General features: G+C 43.0%; 1 protein-coding gene across 3 annotated transcripts in view; it reads right to left on the bottom strand.

Annotated features, from left to right (window-relative positions):
- The window catches only part of LOC143930661 (alpha-2-macroglobulin-like), a 268,790-nt gene that overhangs the window by 157,562 nt on the left and 92,279 nt on the right, over positions 1–18,949 (bottom strand). For all 3 annotated transcript variants that reach the window (XM_077455159.1, XM_077455160.1, XM_077455161.1), the window contains 3 exons: positions 10,516–10,579; positions 6,573–6,718; positions 4,508–4,660 (listed from right to left, as the gene is read on the bottom strand). In XM_077455159.1, the coding sequence (XP_077311285.1) occupies positions 4,508–4,660; positions 6,573–6,718; positions 10,516–10,579 (363 nt within the window). The remainder of the gene's footprint in view (positions 1–4,507; positions 4,661–6,572; positions 6,719–10,515; positions 10,580–18,949) is intronic.

Here is an 18,949-nt window from a genome sequence, read left to right as displayed (position 1 = left end):
TCTTGGATCACCACCAGCTACCAAGCACCTGAAGCTGATGTAACCGAATAATTTTTATTGAAATGTCACATCCCTTCAAGACTGCCTATGCTGATGCTGAGTGACTATCCTGTTATGCTGAGTGACTATCCTCTTCCTCCTCAATGATCCTGCTGATAGCTTGGAAGAACATTTTTGGTTCTGAGTGATGCCACCAGTGGCTAAGGCCGCGTACACACGGGCGGATTGTCTGGCCAACTAAGTTCGTCAGACAATCCGACAGACAGTCCGTCCAAATTTTGAATGAACGGACTTGACCACACACGATGAGCAGACAGTCCGCTGAAAGCGTGCTCGATGACATCTACAGCACGTACGACGGGACTAGAAAAACAACGTCCTATACACTGCAATGCAACCTTCGGCCGTGTAAATCCTTTCTGAGCATGCGCCATACTTAGTTCGTCCAACTTGCCTACACACGAGCGGACTGTCCGCTGAAACCAAGTTTGGACGGACAAAACCAAGTTTGAACGGACTGTATTACGGAAATTCCGTAAGACTTTGTTCGTCAGACAGTCCGCTGAAAAAGTCCGCTGAAGCCCACACACGAGCGGATTGTCCGCTGAAACACGGTTCAGCGGACTAAGTTGGCCAGACAATCCGCCCGTGTGTACGCGGCCTAAGGCACAATTTTTCAGCCCCTGTTTAACATGGGCGTTTAGTTACAATTTTTGATGCAATGCTTTGCAGCAGGGCTCATTCCTGCACTCCAACTAGAGTATCTAGGAGAGGTTGCAGTGTCGTGGCACCAGTACCAGTGCCTAAGGCCCAATTTTTCAATCCCTGTTTAACAGGGGCATGTAATTAAAATTTTTGATGCAATGCTTTGCAGCAGGGTTCATTCCTGCACTCCAACTAGAGTATCTGGGAGAGGTTGCAGTGCCGTGGCATCAGCACCAGTGTGATTTAATTGTACTTCTGTCTCAGTCTAAATCATGGTTCCTGACATTAATAGGGGCATGTAATTAAAATTTTTGATGCAATGCTTTGCAGCAGGGCTCATTCCTGCACTCCAACTAGAGTATCTGGGAGAGGTTGCAGTGTTGTAGCACCAGCACCAGTGCCTAAGGCCCAATTTTTCAGTCCCTGTTTAACAGGGGCATGTAATTACAATTTTTGATTAAATGTTTTGCAGCAGGGCTCATTCCTGTACTACAACTAGAGTATCTGGGAGAGGTTGCAGTGTCGTGGCACCAGCACCAGTGCCTAAGGCCCAATTCTTCAGCACCTGTTTAACAGGTGCATGTAATTACAATTCTTGATATAATATTTCACAGCCCGGTCCTGCACCCACCGAGAGTAAAGCCTTACAGTGTTGTGGCACCAGCACCACCACAACCACCAAAGGCCCAATTTTTCTACCACTGCTCAACAATGTAATTACAATTCTTGATATAATCCTTCACAGCAGGGCGCTCCAGCACCCACCAAGAGTTACTTTGAGGGCTTACAGTGTTAACTTGTGGCAACACCTACACCTTAGGGCCAAATTTCTGCAGAGTATATAGGACAGGCCCCTACTTTCAAACATCCAACTTACAAACATCTCCTACTTTCAAACGGAAGGAGACAACAGGAAGCGAGATGAAAACAGACAGACGGCCAAAAAAATTAGACAGGGGTGATAACCCTTCCCTATGGTTTCCAAAAAGCTTAAAAATTGATTTTTTGACTGGAGCTACACTTTAAAAATGTACCAGTTCAAAATTACAAACAGATTCTACTTAACACAACAAACCTACACAGTCCCTGTCTTGTTTGCAGCGCCTGTATACTTCTGTTTTGAGTATATAGGGGCCCATGCCTTTCCTTTTTTTAATTTGGGTACGGGTGCCCCTTAATATTTGTACAAGACCCAAAGGGGCTGGTAATGGGCCGGGGGGGCTACCCATGCCATTTTTCTCAATGATTTTCATCCATATTGCCGGAACCAGACATTACATTAAAACCGCAAGCAGTTTTAAATTACTTTTCTTCTATTAAATGTAATTTTGTGTAGGGACTGTTCTAAACACGGGAAACACGTGCCACTTCACAGGCATACTATAGACACCCCCCGGGCATGATATTTAAAGGAATATTTCACTTTTTTTTTCACTTTTATCGCCATTAAAATCAGTGTTCCCGAAAAAACAGCCATTTTCAAAAAAAAAATTGGCATTATCCATGTCCCCTGGGGCACGAGCCGGGTCCCCAAACCCTTTTTAGGACAATATCCTGCATACTAGCCTTTAAAATGAGCACTTTTGATTTCGAACGTTCGAGTCCCATAGACTTTAATGGGGTTCTAAAGTTCGTACAAATTTTCGGTCCGTTCGATGGTTCTGGTGCAAACCGAACCGAGGGGTGTTTGGCTCATCCCTAATGAGACTTCAGATCTTCACCACATGCTTTTCAGAACTGAGAGATGGTGTTTAAAATGTGTGCATTTTGGAACGCTGGAGGGAAGAGAAGGCTGCATATAAACAGGTACAACTTATAAAGAAATATTTGTTTCATCTCTGTGTATCATCTAATGCTAGTGTCAGAGAAGTTACCTGGTTGGTCGCGGTGCTGGCCGTGCTGGTGTGGGTTGATGTGCAGCGGTGCGCACTGGCATGCGCGTTCCTGTGCGTGCTGTGGTGCACGCCCCTGCAGGCGCTGGTGCGTGATGATCTGTGCCTGTGCGTGCTCCTGTTAGTGCCGGTGCGCACTGTTGTGTGTGCCCCTGGTGGCACTGGTGTGCGTGCTGGCGCTCGGTCATGCGCGGTGTTTGGTGCGGATCGGCCTATTTAGGTCTGCCGCATACTCCATTCAAGTGCTGCCCGATCATCAGCTCCTCCGTTCCCTGCTCCATTGCCTGTATCTGCATTCCTGTGTCTCCGATCTACTGACGACCCGGCTTGCTCTTTGGACACCCTGATCTCCGCCTGCACCTGACCTCGGCCTGTTCTGACCTCGCTCCTGCCTGTTCCTATTGTACCGTTGCTGCCTGCCTGTTGCCGAATCCTGCCTGTACCTGGACCCGCCTGCTCAGCTCCTGCTCCGCACCCGATTGCCTGTGTTTCAGCCTACGCACCTGCTGCTTCGGGGTTCATCCTACTTCCAGCTCCTGGACCCTCTACATAGGCTCTCATACCACTTTGCACTCCAAGCCACCTGTCTACTCTACCAGGGGTTGTGAGTCAGGCACGTACGGGAGACCACCCTCTGCCCAAGCGGACTCACTGGTCTGGTAAGTGGAAGTCTGACAGCTAGTCACTTTACTGGGTATATACACTACTCAAAATAAATAAAGGAAAACTTTTTAATTAGAGTATAGCATCAAGTCAGTTAAACTCCTGGGATATTAATCTGATCAGTTAAGTAGTAGAGGGGGTTGTTATTCAGTTTCAACTGCTTTGGTGTTGATAAGAATGAGAAAACCTCCAAAATGGGAATGGTTTTACAGGTGGAGGCTACTGACATTTTTTTTTTCCTACTCATCTCTTCTGACTGTTTTTCATTATTTTTGCATTTAGCTAGGGCCAGTGTCACTACTGGTAGCATGAGGCGATACCTGTGGTATCCCAGCACAGTCACAAGAGCAAGGAGGAGATTCCAATTGACAAGCAGTTACTTTAGGAGCTGTAGAAGGTCCTTAACCCATCAACTGGACTGATATCTGCTCTTTTGTACAAGGAAGAACAGGGTGAGCACTGCCAGAGCCATACAAAGTGACCTCGAGCAGGCAACTGGTATGAATGTCTCTGACCAAACAATCAGAAACAGACTTCATGAGGCTGGCCTGAGGTCTCGATGTCCTCTAGTGGGCCCTGTGCTCACTTGGCATTTACCATTGAACTCCAGAATTGGCAGGTCCACCACTGGTGCCCTGTGCTTTTCACAGATGAGAGCAGGTGGAGAACATTATGCTGCCTGTAACATCGTTCAGCATGACCGATTTGGTGGTGGGTCACTGATGGTCTGGGAAGGCATAAATATGGAGGGACACAGAGACCTCTACAGGCTAGACAATGGCACCCTGACTGCCATTAGGTATCAGGATGAAATCCTCTGACTCATTGTTAGACCCTACTCTAGTGCAGTGGGTCCTGTGTTCCTCCTGGTGCACAACAGTGCCTGGCCTCATATGGCGAGAGTATGCAGCCTGTTCCTGGAGGACGAAGGAGTTGATACCATTGAATGAACCCCACACTCGCCTGACCTAAATCCAATACATTTTGAGTTGCTGCAATGAAATTTCATCAAAATGAACACACCTGCTGCATTAATTTTTCCCCTTGATTTTTGGGGTGTCTTTGAATTTAGCCCTCTGCAGGTTGATAATTTTCATTTCCATCAAACAAAGGGGCATCCTTTCATTCCTATATCCAGCATGATATTTTTCCCCATTGAGATCTGATGTGTTTTCAAAGCGTTCCTTAATTTTTTTTGAGCAGTGTATAAGGGTTTTCAATCACTTAAAAGTGAAATTGTAACTTACAACATCAGAAGCGAATGAGTAATCATGAGGAAATTGAAGATGATATCCTTTATCCACAGAGCGCACACTACACATTGACCCCGAATTTGATAAGAGCTCCAGATTCACCTTTCCTCCAGGAGGGATCTCTTCTTTAGAGAACTTGAGCTGTACCTGAATGAAAAGTTGCAGAAGTGAAGTTTAAATCTTTGAACTGCTCTTTTCAAGGCGTATATTAGCAGTACTGCACCAGAATAAAACCTGCCTTTAAGACCCCCATACACACTATACAACTTTTGTTGTCTGATTTCCTTTAGCTTTACGAAAACCATATAGTACAAGGGCCTGCCTGATTGCATACAAATTAAAAGTGTTTAGGTTTGACCTCATATTATGTTTTTGGTAAATCTGAAGGAAAAAAAAATCTGCAGAAAATTGGATAGTGTGTATCCAGCTTTAGTGTGCTCCTGCTTGAAGTGAAAAATGGTGGCAACTCAAGTTTATCACTAACTTGCAAAATTTCTGATAATCAATAACCAAACCTATAGGGAGGGCTATAGTTAAAATGGATAGGAGACTCACTATATGACTCCATGGGGGATATTTACTAAAACTGGTGCACACAGAAGCTTTGCTTCATTTGTAACCAATTTGTAACCAATCAGTTTCTAGGTTTTATTGTCAAAGCATAAATGAACAAGCTGAAGTTTAAAGCAGGTTGGTTACTATGCACAGCTGCGCAAGATTCTGTATGAACCCATTTTAGTAAATCCCCCCAAAGTTGGTTGGATGCCACCAACCAACTGTTTGGACAGTAATGAATGAGGTGGGTAGTAAAACTGTTGTCATACTTTGGTGACTATGCCTGATCCCAAATTCTGTCACTCTAAGGTGTCAAACTCAATTTCATCACCGGCCGCATCAGCATTATGGTTGCCCTCAGAGGGTTGGTTGTATCTGTAAGACTATATAAATGTCTACTAATAATTGCCTCCGCATTTGATTATTACTGGTTTTAGTAATAAATTAAGTATAAGGCTTGGACAGATCAATTAGCTAGAAAATTGGCTAAAAGACAGAATTCAGAGAGTAGTGGTTAATGACTTGTACTCTGAATGGTCTAAGTGGTGTACCCCAAGGTTCAGTGCCTGGACCCCTACTTTTTAATATCTTTATAAATGATATAGGGCCTGGGATTAAAAGTAAAATTTCTGTCTTCGCAGATGACACCTAGCTATGCAGTAGAATATCCTTACAGGATGTTTCCAATTTACAAGCCCATCTCAATGCACGGTCTAATTGGGCAACTAAGTGGAAAATGAGGTTTAATGTTGATAAATGTAAAGTTATGCACTTGGGGGTTAAGACTATGCATGCATTGTACATATTAGGGGGAGTATAACTGGGGGAATCAATGGCAGTGAAGGATATGGGGGTTTTTGGTAGATCGTAAGCTCAATAATAATATGCAATGCCAAGCTGCGGTTTCCAAAGCGAGCAAAGTCCTTTCTTGTATTAAAAGAGGTATGGACTCCAGAGAGAGAGAGATATAATTTGCCCCTGTACAAATCATTAGTAAGACCTCATCTGGAATATTCAGTTCAGTTTTGGGCACCAGTTCTCAAAAAGGATATCGAGGAACTGGAGAAAGTGCAGAGAAGGGCAACCAAACTGATAAGAGGTATGGAGGAGCTCAGCTCTGGGGAAAGATTAGAGGAACTGAATCTATTCCCTCTTGAGAAGTGAAGATTAAAGGGGTATATGATCAAAACGTACAAATGCTTAAGTGGTCCATATCGTTAACTTGGTGTTGATTTATTCACTTTAAGGTCATCATCACAGAGGACAAGGGGGCACTCTATGTCTAGAGGAAAAAAAGATTTCATCTCCAAATACAGAAAGGTTTCTTCACAGTAACCTTATTGTCACTTGGAACCACATCTGGACTGTTATTGTTGATTAAAAAATAATACATTTGTTGTAATGAATGCTAATTGTGTGTTCCATAAGTTATTCCATAAGTTATCTAATATTGTACATAGTTTTGTATTTGTGCTTTATAACTAAACTGAAGTATTATACTCACCTTATGCTTAAAACATGGTGAGACTCTGAACTTGCTGTGAGCAGAAAGAGTTTCCCCTTTTGGCAATGTAGTGTACACAAGAACATAGAAGGCTGGGGACACATCGCCATCTATATGAATCTTTATTGGGAAAGACCCATGGGGTTCTAGATAAAAAAATAAATTGTACATTAGACAGAAAAATGGTGGTATACAAATAACAGTCTTAAGTATAGAAAGCCTCAGTGCAGATAATAACTATACCCAGGGGTTTTTCAGCGAAAATATGGGTGAACGCAGTTCTGGCACCTTCATGTTGGCTGCTGGGAGATCTTTTGGCCTATGAGGGCATCTATATTTGCATGGGGATCTTGATTTTGTCACAGGTAGATGATCTATTGTTGCTGAGAGGGATCTACTATTAAGGGAGAAGTCTATTGTTGCTGGCTACTGTTGAGGGTCTATTGATGCTGGCTTCTGGGAGGTCTGTTGTTGCTGCGGTGGGCCTATTGTTGTGGGGGATCTATTAATGCTGGGCGGTCTATTGTTGCAGGCTACAGAGATCTATTGTACTGCTTTTCTTTTTTATCATTAACAAATGCTGTACACATTACTTATCACTACAAAATAATACTTGTTTCCATAGTCTCTAAAAGGGGCGGTACTGGGAGGGGAGTGGGAGTGAAACAAAGGGGGGAGTTCCTGCACCTATTTTCTGAGAGTAAAAGCCCTGTCTATACTATTAATTCCACTTTTAAAGTGACATAGTAAGTCATACATATTAAACTAGGCCCGGCCTGTAGTGGGACAAGGGTGTTGGGAGTAACCACAGTAAAAGGCAGAGGAGCAGGTATTTGACACATCCAGAAATGTTGCATACTTGCAACAGCCACAGCTCAATGTGGAGTTTTAGGATACAGGGCACTGAAAAGGTAAGTATTTACTTTCTTCTTTTACAGGTTGAGCTTAATTTAATTTGTACCAATTTCTGGCAAGCTTGCTGTGTTGCTACTTATGTAGATTAGGGGTGAGCTTAAGGTTTGGATTGAAAACAGGTTCAGACCAAACTTTGGCTGTTTAGGTGTTTGGACGAAAGCCCAAAGGTTTGGTGGGAGCGGAACGCCATGTATAGTAATGGTATTAATACCACTATTATACATGACAACTTTCCATTGTCAATGGTTGGCAAGGACACCAGTGGGTGCAGGCACGCCGAGTCCTTAACAACCAGTGATGTCACAAGCCCCATTCACTTACATGGCTGGGAATCTTGATGGCGTGATTGACAATGGATTTACAATGAAGAACTTATGCTGGGGTTCTTATTTTTTCACAGAAGGTCTTGTCAAATGTTTGGGTGTCTATTTCTAGGTTGCAGCTTTTTTTGTGAAAGAGAAGGGGTATTATGTACCCCATACTCATTCACACGGAGGGTGGTACCTGGTGACCCCCTGTATGTTAAAGGCGCTTCCAGATTCCGATAAGCCCCCTGCCCACAGACCCCAACAGCCACAGGCAAAGGTTGTGGGGAGGATGCCCCTGTCCTCATCCAAAGGGTCTGGTATGCATTTTAGGGGAACTCTACGCATTTTTCTTTTATGCTTGCTGTAGCATGTGCCAGAACAAAAAAATTCATTTACAAGAAAAAAAAAAAAGAAACCATCAAAATGCTGGTAAATAACATTCATTTTCAGCTTTAAAAAAAAAAAAAAAAAAAGCACACACAACGCTCCAAATATCCCCCAAAATACTTATTAGACCCATTGTCTTTTTTTAAAACATAGAAGCTGTCAATGGCAGCTCTCAAAGTCATTTACCAGCAACTTTTATTCTTTGTGAAGGTCAGTGCAAAACAAATGCCTGCACCCAGCTGCAATTCATTTTTTTAAATATATTTTTGCATTGGTAGATGTGTCCCAGGGCAGTGCCCACTCCAATGCTATATTTTGACACCCTTCTTGCTTATCAGCCAAAAAATTTGCATTTCTTTGCCCATACAAAGCAGGGCAGTTCAGCTCATTAGTTTAGATTATACAATAGGAAGCCATTGGTTCCATTTGCTTCATTTTCTTAAGCGCATTTCTGGGTGTGATTGTTATATGAAAAAGGACCTGTGTTGTCCTAGCCTTAAATCCCAAGCCTCAGCATTTATTAATGTAATGAATCCGGCTGCATATACTGTAATAAATATATTATTCTGATTTTTTAATAAAGGGTAAAATCACCTTTACAGAAAATCTGTAAGGTGAATTTACACTGGACCCCCTTCCCCATCCCCCCAGTCTTGCTGTACCCGAGTCCCGTGATCCCCCCTCTCTGACACATTCGGCTGCCACTTCACCGGTCTGAGGATTTGAAATCCTCACGGCTTAATCTCCTAAATGTAAAGGTACATATAGGAGGCATTCTAATTGGTCGGCACCATCACATGGACTGCGCCAATCAATCAGTACCCACCTAGCTCGTCCTGTCAGCGCTGGAGAAGAGGAGAGAAAGGTGCGGTGATTTCAAATCCCTGGACTAGTAAAGCGTTGACTCGATCTCTCACAGTGGGGGGGTCATAGGACTCAGGTACCATGGGACCAGGGGGAGATGGGGAGGGGGTGCAGTGTAAGTTCACCTTACAGATTTTCTGTAAAGGTAAACTTACACTTTAAGTGTGGCATCAAAGGTTAAAATACACTATACTAGCATCACGCTGGAGAGCCGGACCACTGCTCTCACACACAGTGCAGAGATACTAATTAAGATACCCTAATAGCACCAAGCACACTTACACACCTGGCTGTGTGCTGAATGTTTATTGCAGATTCAGTATCTGTATATGAACCCCAATGGCTCAACTTGCAAAGACACCAGGAATGACACATCAATTGGTTAAAGTGGTATTAAACATGTCATACTTACCTGCTCTGTGCAGTGGTTTTGCCCAGAGCAGCTCGGATTCTCTTCTTTTCAGGTCCCCCGCCTGCACTCCTGGCCCCTCCCCCTTGAGCAATGCCCCTAGAGAAAGCCACTTGCCCTGGGGGTAGTGCTGCGTGCTCGCTTCCAAACCCCTGCTCTATGCGTTCATAAGACCCCGTCCCCCCACTCTCTCCTCATTGGCTCAATGTCTGTGAAAGTAAGGATGCATTCTATGCATGACAGCAAAAAACATTTAGCCTTAAGAACCACTCATGATACATTAGTGTGATGGTCAGTGAAAAGAATGGTCCTTACACTTGTGGTCATTGGGAAGAATTACCCCCTTACAGATAGCTAAAAAGATCAATGGTGTTGGGCAGAAATTGCCCAATGCTGAAGGAACCCCTAGCAACCTCTGGAGGAACCCTAGGGTTCCACAGAACCCTGGTTGAGAATCACTGCTCTATCTAGTTTTACTACTGTAAATAGGTTAAGTTGTTAGTGTAGGCAAATTAGCTTGGCTGAGAGCCAAGCCTGAACAGTGAATCTAGGTCAGGGTTTAGAAACACAAGGCATTTTCCTCCATACTAGCTACAGCTGCTGCCAGTTCCTCTAGAAGGAGGAAGAGGGTAAACAAGCAGCTTCTTGTAAGGACCTCTGCAGGTGGGCCCTAGCTGGAACTCAGAGGAGGGCCAGCACCCGAATTACAGTGACATCAGACAAGCCTCTGTAAAATATCAGGCTTTGTAAATGACAGCCTACTGACCACTTACAGCTGTGGCAATGGTGCTGTGTTTACAAGGGGCAGGGGCCTACTAGAGGACCCCTTGGTCTTTTGGCTTGCCAGTCCACCCCTGTGCACATCCTATGTGTCAATCTTCCAGGTGAAACTGAAAATGACATTGCATGCACACCCTGCCCGTGTCTTAAATTGTCTATCACTGAATTAGACCACTGTTCTCCATAATCTATTCTATACTAGTCTTAAGGGGAAGCAGGGCCATTTATAAGGAACAATATACAACACTGTTTTTTCTCAAGCTATTAATATGAAACTTACCAGACTGTTTAGTGACATCCAATTTATATTCCTCATGAATATTGCTTCTAAAGCCAGATTGTACCTGTAAAAGCAATGATAATAAATTGACATACTTTGGCTTCTCCAGCTTGTCTTACAGTTATGAAACATATAGTCCAACTGATTGTTTTAGCTTACTGCAATATAAATATCTATATTGCTAGGTGCAGTTTGAAATAGCATTCCATTAGGGATCCATTACACTGCTGGTACATAAAATGCTCAGTTTTAGCATCTGGCAGTAATGGTGTAGAAACATCTATCTGAAGACCAAAAAAATAGGCCTGGCGGCCATGGTATACTTTTGATAGTAACTGTTTTGCCATAGAGAAGGCATCCTAAAGAGGCTCTGTCTCTAGAACAAAACAATGCTGCACCTAGAGTAATCTATATAGCGGATAGCCTGCAGCAGGTTAAAAAAAACTAACTATATGGCTAAACTTCAGGCCCAAGGGAAAGCTATTCAGGTTACAGCTGCCTAAGAAGGGATTACCTCTCAATTTGATAGAGATTTCCCCTCACTTCCGGTTGCAGCTCCTGGAAGTGCAAAAGATATCTCCCCAGACAGACAAAAACAAAAAAAAGTAACAGGGAATTTTAGCTATTGGTATGAAAGTTTTCCCTTTTAGGTCAGTGGACTAAAAAGGTAATAGGCTTTTGTTCTCTTCAAGCAGGGTTTGCATTTCCATTCAAGTCTAAAGGAATGCAAAACTGACTTGAAGCAGGCAGTGGCATCACTAACTTCAGGCACCCCAGGGCACAAGCCCTTCATCTCCTGGGAGTTGCCCCGGAGTCCCCAATGCTACAATCACCCACGACTGCTGCAACCACCATCGCTGTCTGCTGGCTGCCTGCCACAGAAAAGACTAAGGGTACCTTACCCTATCCTCCTCCTCAGTTCTAGTATATCATATAACATGAGGGGTAGCCTGGGAGGAATGGGAATAGTGCTAAGATGGAAGATTTTGGAGGGTTACAGAATCAGTACTATAGATAGTATAGATGCCAATCAGTTCTCTTCAGACTGACAGCAGTAATGCAATGGCATTTTACAGCAATGGAATGACATTTTTTCTTTCCTTCCTGTAACACTACGAATGCAGTGAAACTTTTTCCATCCAGTGACACCACCAATGTAAAGATGTTTTCCTTTCCATGACACCACTGACAAAGGGACACATTGGGACCCTGCACCAATGTTAAACTCAGCACATGCCACAACACTTACGTACATTTCTGTTATTAGCCCCAATCCCCTCCTCCAGCTGGGCATTGGATGACATTGTCCCAGTAGTGGATGACATCATCCTGTCATGTCTTGTAGCTAGGACATTGCTTCCAGTTGTTACTGTTAACTTCTACTATCACAAGAGAGAGGTTCTAAACACTGAGCTTAGAGCTACTGTGTCAGGGGACAAAAATGCACGTGAGGGGACTTGAATCAGAAAAATGGCTTGCTCCTGTGCTGATAGGGGCAAGCAGTGACAGCTGGTAGTCCCTTAGCATAGTCCTGGCAACCATGACAAAGCTGCACAGTTTGTTTTAATCTACATGCAGGTCTCTGGTACCTCCCCCTGTATCTGAAAGTTTGAAAAAACTTCTAGAAGTTAGTGGGTAGAGGCCAGGAGGGATCTGCATACTTGAGGGAACTTGGCCAATCCACAGGCAGAATGTCCTGGCAGAGAGGCTAAAGGCAGCCCTTAAATATGAGTCATGCTAACAGGGGAGTCAGGTGGATGATAGAGTAAGGAGGCTGTCGATGGCCTAGGAGAGATACCCTAGGTCAGGGGGGTGGTTTCTACTTCCAGGCTGGGCTTTGACTGGCTTAGAAAGACCTTTACAGCATCACGGTTTGTCCAGGAGTCTCGCCTGAACAGCAGTGGGAGCAAGGAGGACAGAGTAATAAGTACATCAGGATGCCCAGGGATTTTCATTCAGAGAGATTGCCTCATGTAGAAAGCTTGTTTTCCTCACTCGGGGAGATCTTCAGAGCAGTCAGGAGGGCTGGTAGTGCCTGCAAGCAGTGGAGCTGGGCGATCTACTCCTGCATGCAGTATGCTTTACTTGTGTGCTATTTTCAAGGGGGGCTAAGAGTTCCTAGTCTGTAATGGACTTTTTCTGTTAATCCACAAAAAGACTGTTGTACAGAGGAAGGAAAGCAGTTCACAATCTCTTGTACAGAGGAAGGAAGTTCTCCCCTTTTTTTTGTTCTCTGAATCAAGTTGGGCATCCCATAAATCCCTTCACTCCATCCAAGTTGTTACCCCTAATAAAACATTAAAACAAAGCCAAGGGATTGAGTTCTTGTGTTTGGATGAAAGCCGAGAATGTGTGTTGCCTCGCTACGCAGGAGTAGGGGAGCCAGTTACCAGCAGCCCCTGCGGGAGTAGTGCTACATTGTAATAGGATTTAGGTGCATTTAGCATTTTTTTCTACCAGAAACTGCACTAAAGAAAATAAAATACTGAAAACAGAAGGGATTTTTTCATCATCTAATCGCTGAGCCTAAAATATGCTTCTAGCTGCTTCTACAAATAAAACACTAAATTCCTGTAGAAAGTTTTTTTAAAGCCAGTGTGCATGGATGCTTAAAAAGACTGAGCAGGCAAGTATATTTTATTTTCCTGACGCCACCATGCCAGCATACTAGTGATAGAGCTCTGCCTCTTTTCCAATCACTCGGGACCTGTGAATAGCATAAATTAAAGGCCTAGTTAGGCCCCGCGCCATTCTTCTTTTTTAAATCATAGCTCCACGAGAAGAGTAAGCAGTACTATGTCCCCACCTCCGCCTCCGTGCAGCATCCAGTTGGGTTGAGCCTCTCCCAGTGTGAAGTCGCAGCACTCGGGATGCTAAATTGCGCTGAACAGCCTGGGAACCCCTTCTGTGGGTCTTGATGGGGTCCTACAGTGTGTCCTCTTTAGGAACTAAATCTGCCAGTAAGTAAGTGTCTGTGGGCTAAGAACTGGGGGTGCCAGCTAGTTCATTCATTTCACTCCTTTGGTCCCTTGTATCTCACAGGGCTGCCTATCCCTTTTTGTTTTTTCTTTTCTGTCTCCCTATATATTTCTCCCTTTTTACCTTGATCTTTTTCCATTTCTGTGCCTACTTTGGCTCCATTTTTTTAATTTTCACTTTTGCTTGTTTTATTTTTTATTTTTGGTACTTAAGTCTGAAACAATTGCTGATGAACCAGGAGATTCTCATAAACACCCTTCGGGGATATGGCTGGTTTATTAACTCTCTTAAACCTAACAGTTAGTATGCTGGGAGGTACTTTGCCAACACCTCTGTTCGGCTTCCACCCGAGAAAATTGTGGCAATCAATGAAGGAATTCTGAAGACAGTAATCTCCACTTGTTTGACCATTTCTCAGTGCCTCAATCTTTGGAGCACAATGTGGTCATACTAATAATCACTTGGGTGCTCTGACTTCGACAGTTTGAGATGGGATTCTTAGCACAATAGAGGAAGCAGAGTCTGACAGTACTTATCAACTGTCACTCAGTATGAGTAGGTGTATACAGTGGTGGTTAGAACCAATAGACTACATCACAATTACTATTCATCTCACCAAAGATAGCCTGGAAGGCACACTGCGAGAAACCGTCTGTTCAGTCCAATGGGAGATTCCCAGCCAAACTGTAGTCTTAAATACCCTATAAATCCAAGCAGCTTCTTTAGCACCTTTTGCCTTACTACACAAAATCAAGGAAAGATCAGTCTCTCTGCAGTTGAACAACATGGCAGCAGTTGCCTATATTCATCACCAAGCAGGAACTTGTGGCAATATACTATTGAGAAAGGGGAACCCCACGCTGTCAGGGTCAGGAAATAGCCTGCAAATTCCGAAAGCAGTTTACTGCCTAGGGGACTTGAACAAACAGACAGACTGACCATCATGCAAACTTTACAGAGCAGGAGTGGGCCCTACACTGTAGGTCTTCTATGAGCTGGTCCACAGGTGGGGCCAACGACAGACAGACTGCATTGCTTCTCACAGCAATTTGAAACTTAGGAGGATGTCTGAATCAGTTCCACACCTCAAGGCAGAGAGGACAACTGCTTTGATTTTCTCCATGAATCTGCAATCTAGCCTATATAGTTTCCAACAACATTTCTCGTTGAGATTCCTCTTAAGGCTGTCAAGAGTGAACACAGTAGTCATATCCATTCCTCCATTTTGACTATGGGGGCCTTGAGTTTTCGTGGCCATTCATTCATCTCATGAGACAGAAATCAATTCCCCTTTGCACATATGCAGGCCGTGGCTGCAAACAGGAAGACTATTAGGGGAAGCTTGAGAACCTAGCCTGCTCCAGAATGATCTCTACCTTGTGGAGTGTGAGAATGCACTTTGCTAACAACATCTATGCCAAAATCTGGAATAAGTTTTGTGTTATTTCTCAGCAGGGTGAGATATTGACACTACTGCACCTCCGGTGACAGCTGTTTTGGACTTCTTGTAGACCAGATTAGACATGAGCCTTAGCCTATATTCCTTGAGATTGCAAGTGTCGACTAGGTTGGCAATAACACGGCTTAAATGTTCCGGAAATCCTTTTGTTCGCACAAATTTTGAAGACAGGGAGTTTCAACCACCACGGAGGAGGATCTTTCCCAGTGGAATCTATTGGTGTTGCTGGATTTTAAATCAGTTGGACCATTTGCTCCAACAGAACAGTGTTCAGTTTGTGACATTATCTACTAGGCCAGTGATGGCGAACCTTGGCACCCCAGATGTTTTGGAACTACATTTCCCATGATGCTCCACTACATTGGAGAGTGCCAGAGCATCATGGGAAATGTAGTTCCAAAACATCTGGGGTGCCAAGGTTCGCCATCACTGTACTAGGCAGTATCTATCGCAAGATCTTCAAGCAGAAGAATGTCTGAGATTCAAGCTTTGAGAACTTCAGAAAAAGATATTATTTTCTTTCCAGAAGGAGCAGACTTGTGTCCGATAGCTCATCTTGTACCAAGGTTAGCGACAGCCCTCCATCTAACAGTCGTCTGGGCATTGCCTAACTTTCCAGAGGATCACTCAGGAGGGTCACACAAATTGGATGTGTACAGAACTTGAAGTCCCTATCCACAATTGCCCTTTTCAGATCATGTAATAAGACTTTCCAGCTGGAATTCGTCAGAGGAAAGAGGTTACTTCCTGGACTTAGTAGGTTTCGTCATGCATATAGGGCGAGGGGTCGTGAACCTCCTTCAGCAGTGGATACATACTCTCCCAGAGTGGTTTTCGGTCTCATGGGCTGCCCATTCAAAGGCGTCCATGGAATCCATCTGCAGGGAAGTATCATGGTCACCCCAGGATACCTTTTAAAGTGGTACGGAGTAGATCCGGGGGTCTTGACATTAGTGTCCCATTCTAATTAAAAATAGATTTGACCCACCCTGACAGCTAGTGATTTATCACTAGTATGCTGCCATGGTGGTGTCAGGAAAACTGAAAATTGTATCAAATACTTACCGTATTTTTCCTTTCCTGACGCCAAACCATGGCAGCACACCAACCCACCCTTGTACATTTCGGTATGTAGCCAATTGCAATGAATGGGGTTTGGCCTAACTAGGCCTTTAATTTATGCTATGCACTGGTCCTGAGGGAGTGGAAGAGAGGCGGAGCCTATCAATAGTATGCTGCCATGGTTTGGCGTCAGGAAAGGAAAATTACGGTAAGTATGTGATACAATTTTCAGTTTTATTGCACGCCCCTTCTGCAATAAAGAGCCTGCCTGCTTGCAGTTTTTATCAAATTTACATTTTAATTCCATACCAGGCTTTTCATCAAAAGTCGCAGTTACAGTGCCGAGACAAACCATTTAAAGTGATTGTAAACAATCACCTTGTAAAACATTCCAATCCATTTAAAAAATAAATGAAAAGCATAACATTTTTGTATAAATATAAAAAAAAAAATAGAAATAATTTTTTTCCCTTTTTGCTGGGGGAGGAGAAGCAGTATCACACTGAGCTCCCCAGTGAGTTCCCAGCACAGCTAGAGAACTGACCACAGTGTGCTCTCCTGCTTAGAGTGGTCTGTTTTTATTAGGAAAGCAGAGGGACTGGCAGGAAAACCAGGGATTTCACACAAAGGAAGCAATACAAAGAGAACAGGATATTTTATCATACAAGTACATGGTACAGTAGCCACATATCAAGAATATGAAATGTTGGAGTAACAAACACTTTAACTCTGACATAGGTGCTTACAATGGTCAACTTTTATTAATTTATGTGTTTCCCAAAAGGAAAAAAAAAAAAAAAAACCTGTTGCAAACTGTTGAAATAACTGCTTAAAAAATGTTAGCTGAAATTTAGGCTTAAAATTTGTTAGTCAAGTCCATCTATATTTGTGCTGCTGTCCAAGGGTGTCCCCCATAAATGTGCACAGCCTATTGCATTAGGGTGTGCACCCCAAAGCTCAAACACACATGCCTTTCTCTGCAGCATCAGCTGCACGGGGAAGTGAATGAATGAGAAGTGCTCTATGCTGAGTGGCTTCCTGTTCATTCATAAACTGAAGCATAGTAAACACAGTTTACTGTGCTTCAGTTATGAATGGACACAGTGAGCGAGCGTGTTCACTGTGTTGCTTTAGAAAAGGAAGGGGCTGGTAAATTACATATTTATTAGCCCCTTCCACCGCTCTCCATCCTGGAACATTCCCTGTAGCAGCTGGGGCCCTGGGGAGAGGAGAGGAGAGAAGAGGAGGGAAACCAGCAGCACTGCAGGGTGGGGGGAGCCCAGGCAGTAGGGGAATTTAGCACCGCACCTAGTGACCAGTGGAGTGGAGACAGCATAAGCATACGTGTGTTACTGGCCTCATCACCAGGTGTAAAGGTTAGGAAAAAGACCTGAAATAGGAAACAATCCAGCCAGCACATGTAAGTATTGGTAGGCTAAAATGTATTGCATTTTTGTTTTTGGGTTTATTACTACTTTAACCACTTAAGCTCCGGAAGGTTTTACCCCCTTCATGACAAGGGTATTTTTTGCTATTTGACACTGTGCTACATAAGGTTTATTTTTTAACACAAATAAAACTTTTTTGGTGGTATTTGATCACTTTTTTTTTTCATTATATAAACAAGATTTAACATTCTGCTATAAAATATATCCAATAAAAAATTAGAAAAACCAAAATGTATTCTGCTACATGTACTATGAATAGCTGTCTCCTAGTCACCAAGGTATGCTTCCCTGAAGACATTCAATACAAAACATACGTCGGTAGTGGTACCTGGTCACGTGATCTTCTCCCATTGCTGGCCCTTTGGTTGCTGTTTTCGTAAGGTGGAATGCACGCCGACCACAGAGGTGGCGGACAGCTTACACGCTGAGATCCATACTTAGACAAGCGAGCAGCCCCAGTGCCGGGCAGTAACAGACCAATGTAAGTGGCCATTTGTTTTTGTTTTTATTGGTTTTAACTTTATTAAACTGTATTACACTATGGAAGTCTCCATTGTTCTTTCCATGTCCCATGTTTAACCATCCGGGGAAGAACTAATTGTTGCCTATTGACATCCGGCTTCCACATGTGTGCAGGCACATCCCTGCACAAGTGCGTATGACTCTCTTTTTAGTTAAAGGAGTCATGGGTATTTGGTAAGCAGATTATTCGCCTATCACTCTATGGTGCATTGATCACTTGGTGAAGGATTATTCACTTTGTACATACAGTAGAAGATTCTACACTCATTGAGAAGATCGTCTTTCTCTGCTGTTCAATTGTAAAATTGTAAAAAAAATACTGTTGTATTTTTTTGGGACTTTTTATATTACCACTGTTTTCACTATGTGGGTCACTACTTATGTTTTTGTAAAGTTCTAATTTCACATCCACCAATTATTTTAGTATCTCAATTGGTTATTTAAATTTTTTTATCATTGGTGATTTAGCTAATGGCATATTAGTAGAAGAAAACTATCACATCAAACCACTAGCGCCCCCTATTAATTTACTTTCATTGACCATTGTGTACAATCAGGGGAGCAGCTTATTAATATATTTTTGTTTCACTATTTTGGCGCAGAGTTTTACACTTGTTCACTAATTCTGCTACATGTCTGTCAAAAAAAAACAATGTGTGTATATTGATTGGTTTACATGAAAGTTATAGCATCTACAAGTGATGGTGTACATACTGGCATTTTTATTTTATATACATATATATATATATATATATATATATATATATTGTATACTACTAATTGTGGTACATACTGGAATTTGTATTTAATATAGATATATATATATATATATATATATATATATATTGTATGCTACTAATTTACTAATTGTGGTAATCACCGATTTATAGTGGGACTGTGATAGTGCGGCAGACAATGACACTGGGTGGGAACCGACACTGACAACACCAATGAAATTTATATA

The sequence above is a fragment of the Lithobates pipiens genome, unplaced genomic scaffold (genome assembly GCF_037356315.1).
Source record: "Lithobates pipiens isolate NorthernLeopardFrog02 unplaced genomic scaffold, aLitPip1_a1.2 Scaffold_25, whole genome shotgun sequence".
Lineage (NCBI taxonomy): Eukaryota > Metazoa > Chordata > Amphibia > Anura > Ranidae > Lithobates > Lithobates pipiens.
This window is presented reverse-complemented; position numbering and strand designations above follow the sequence as displayed.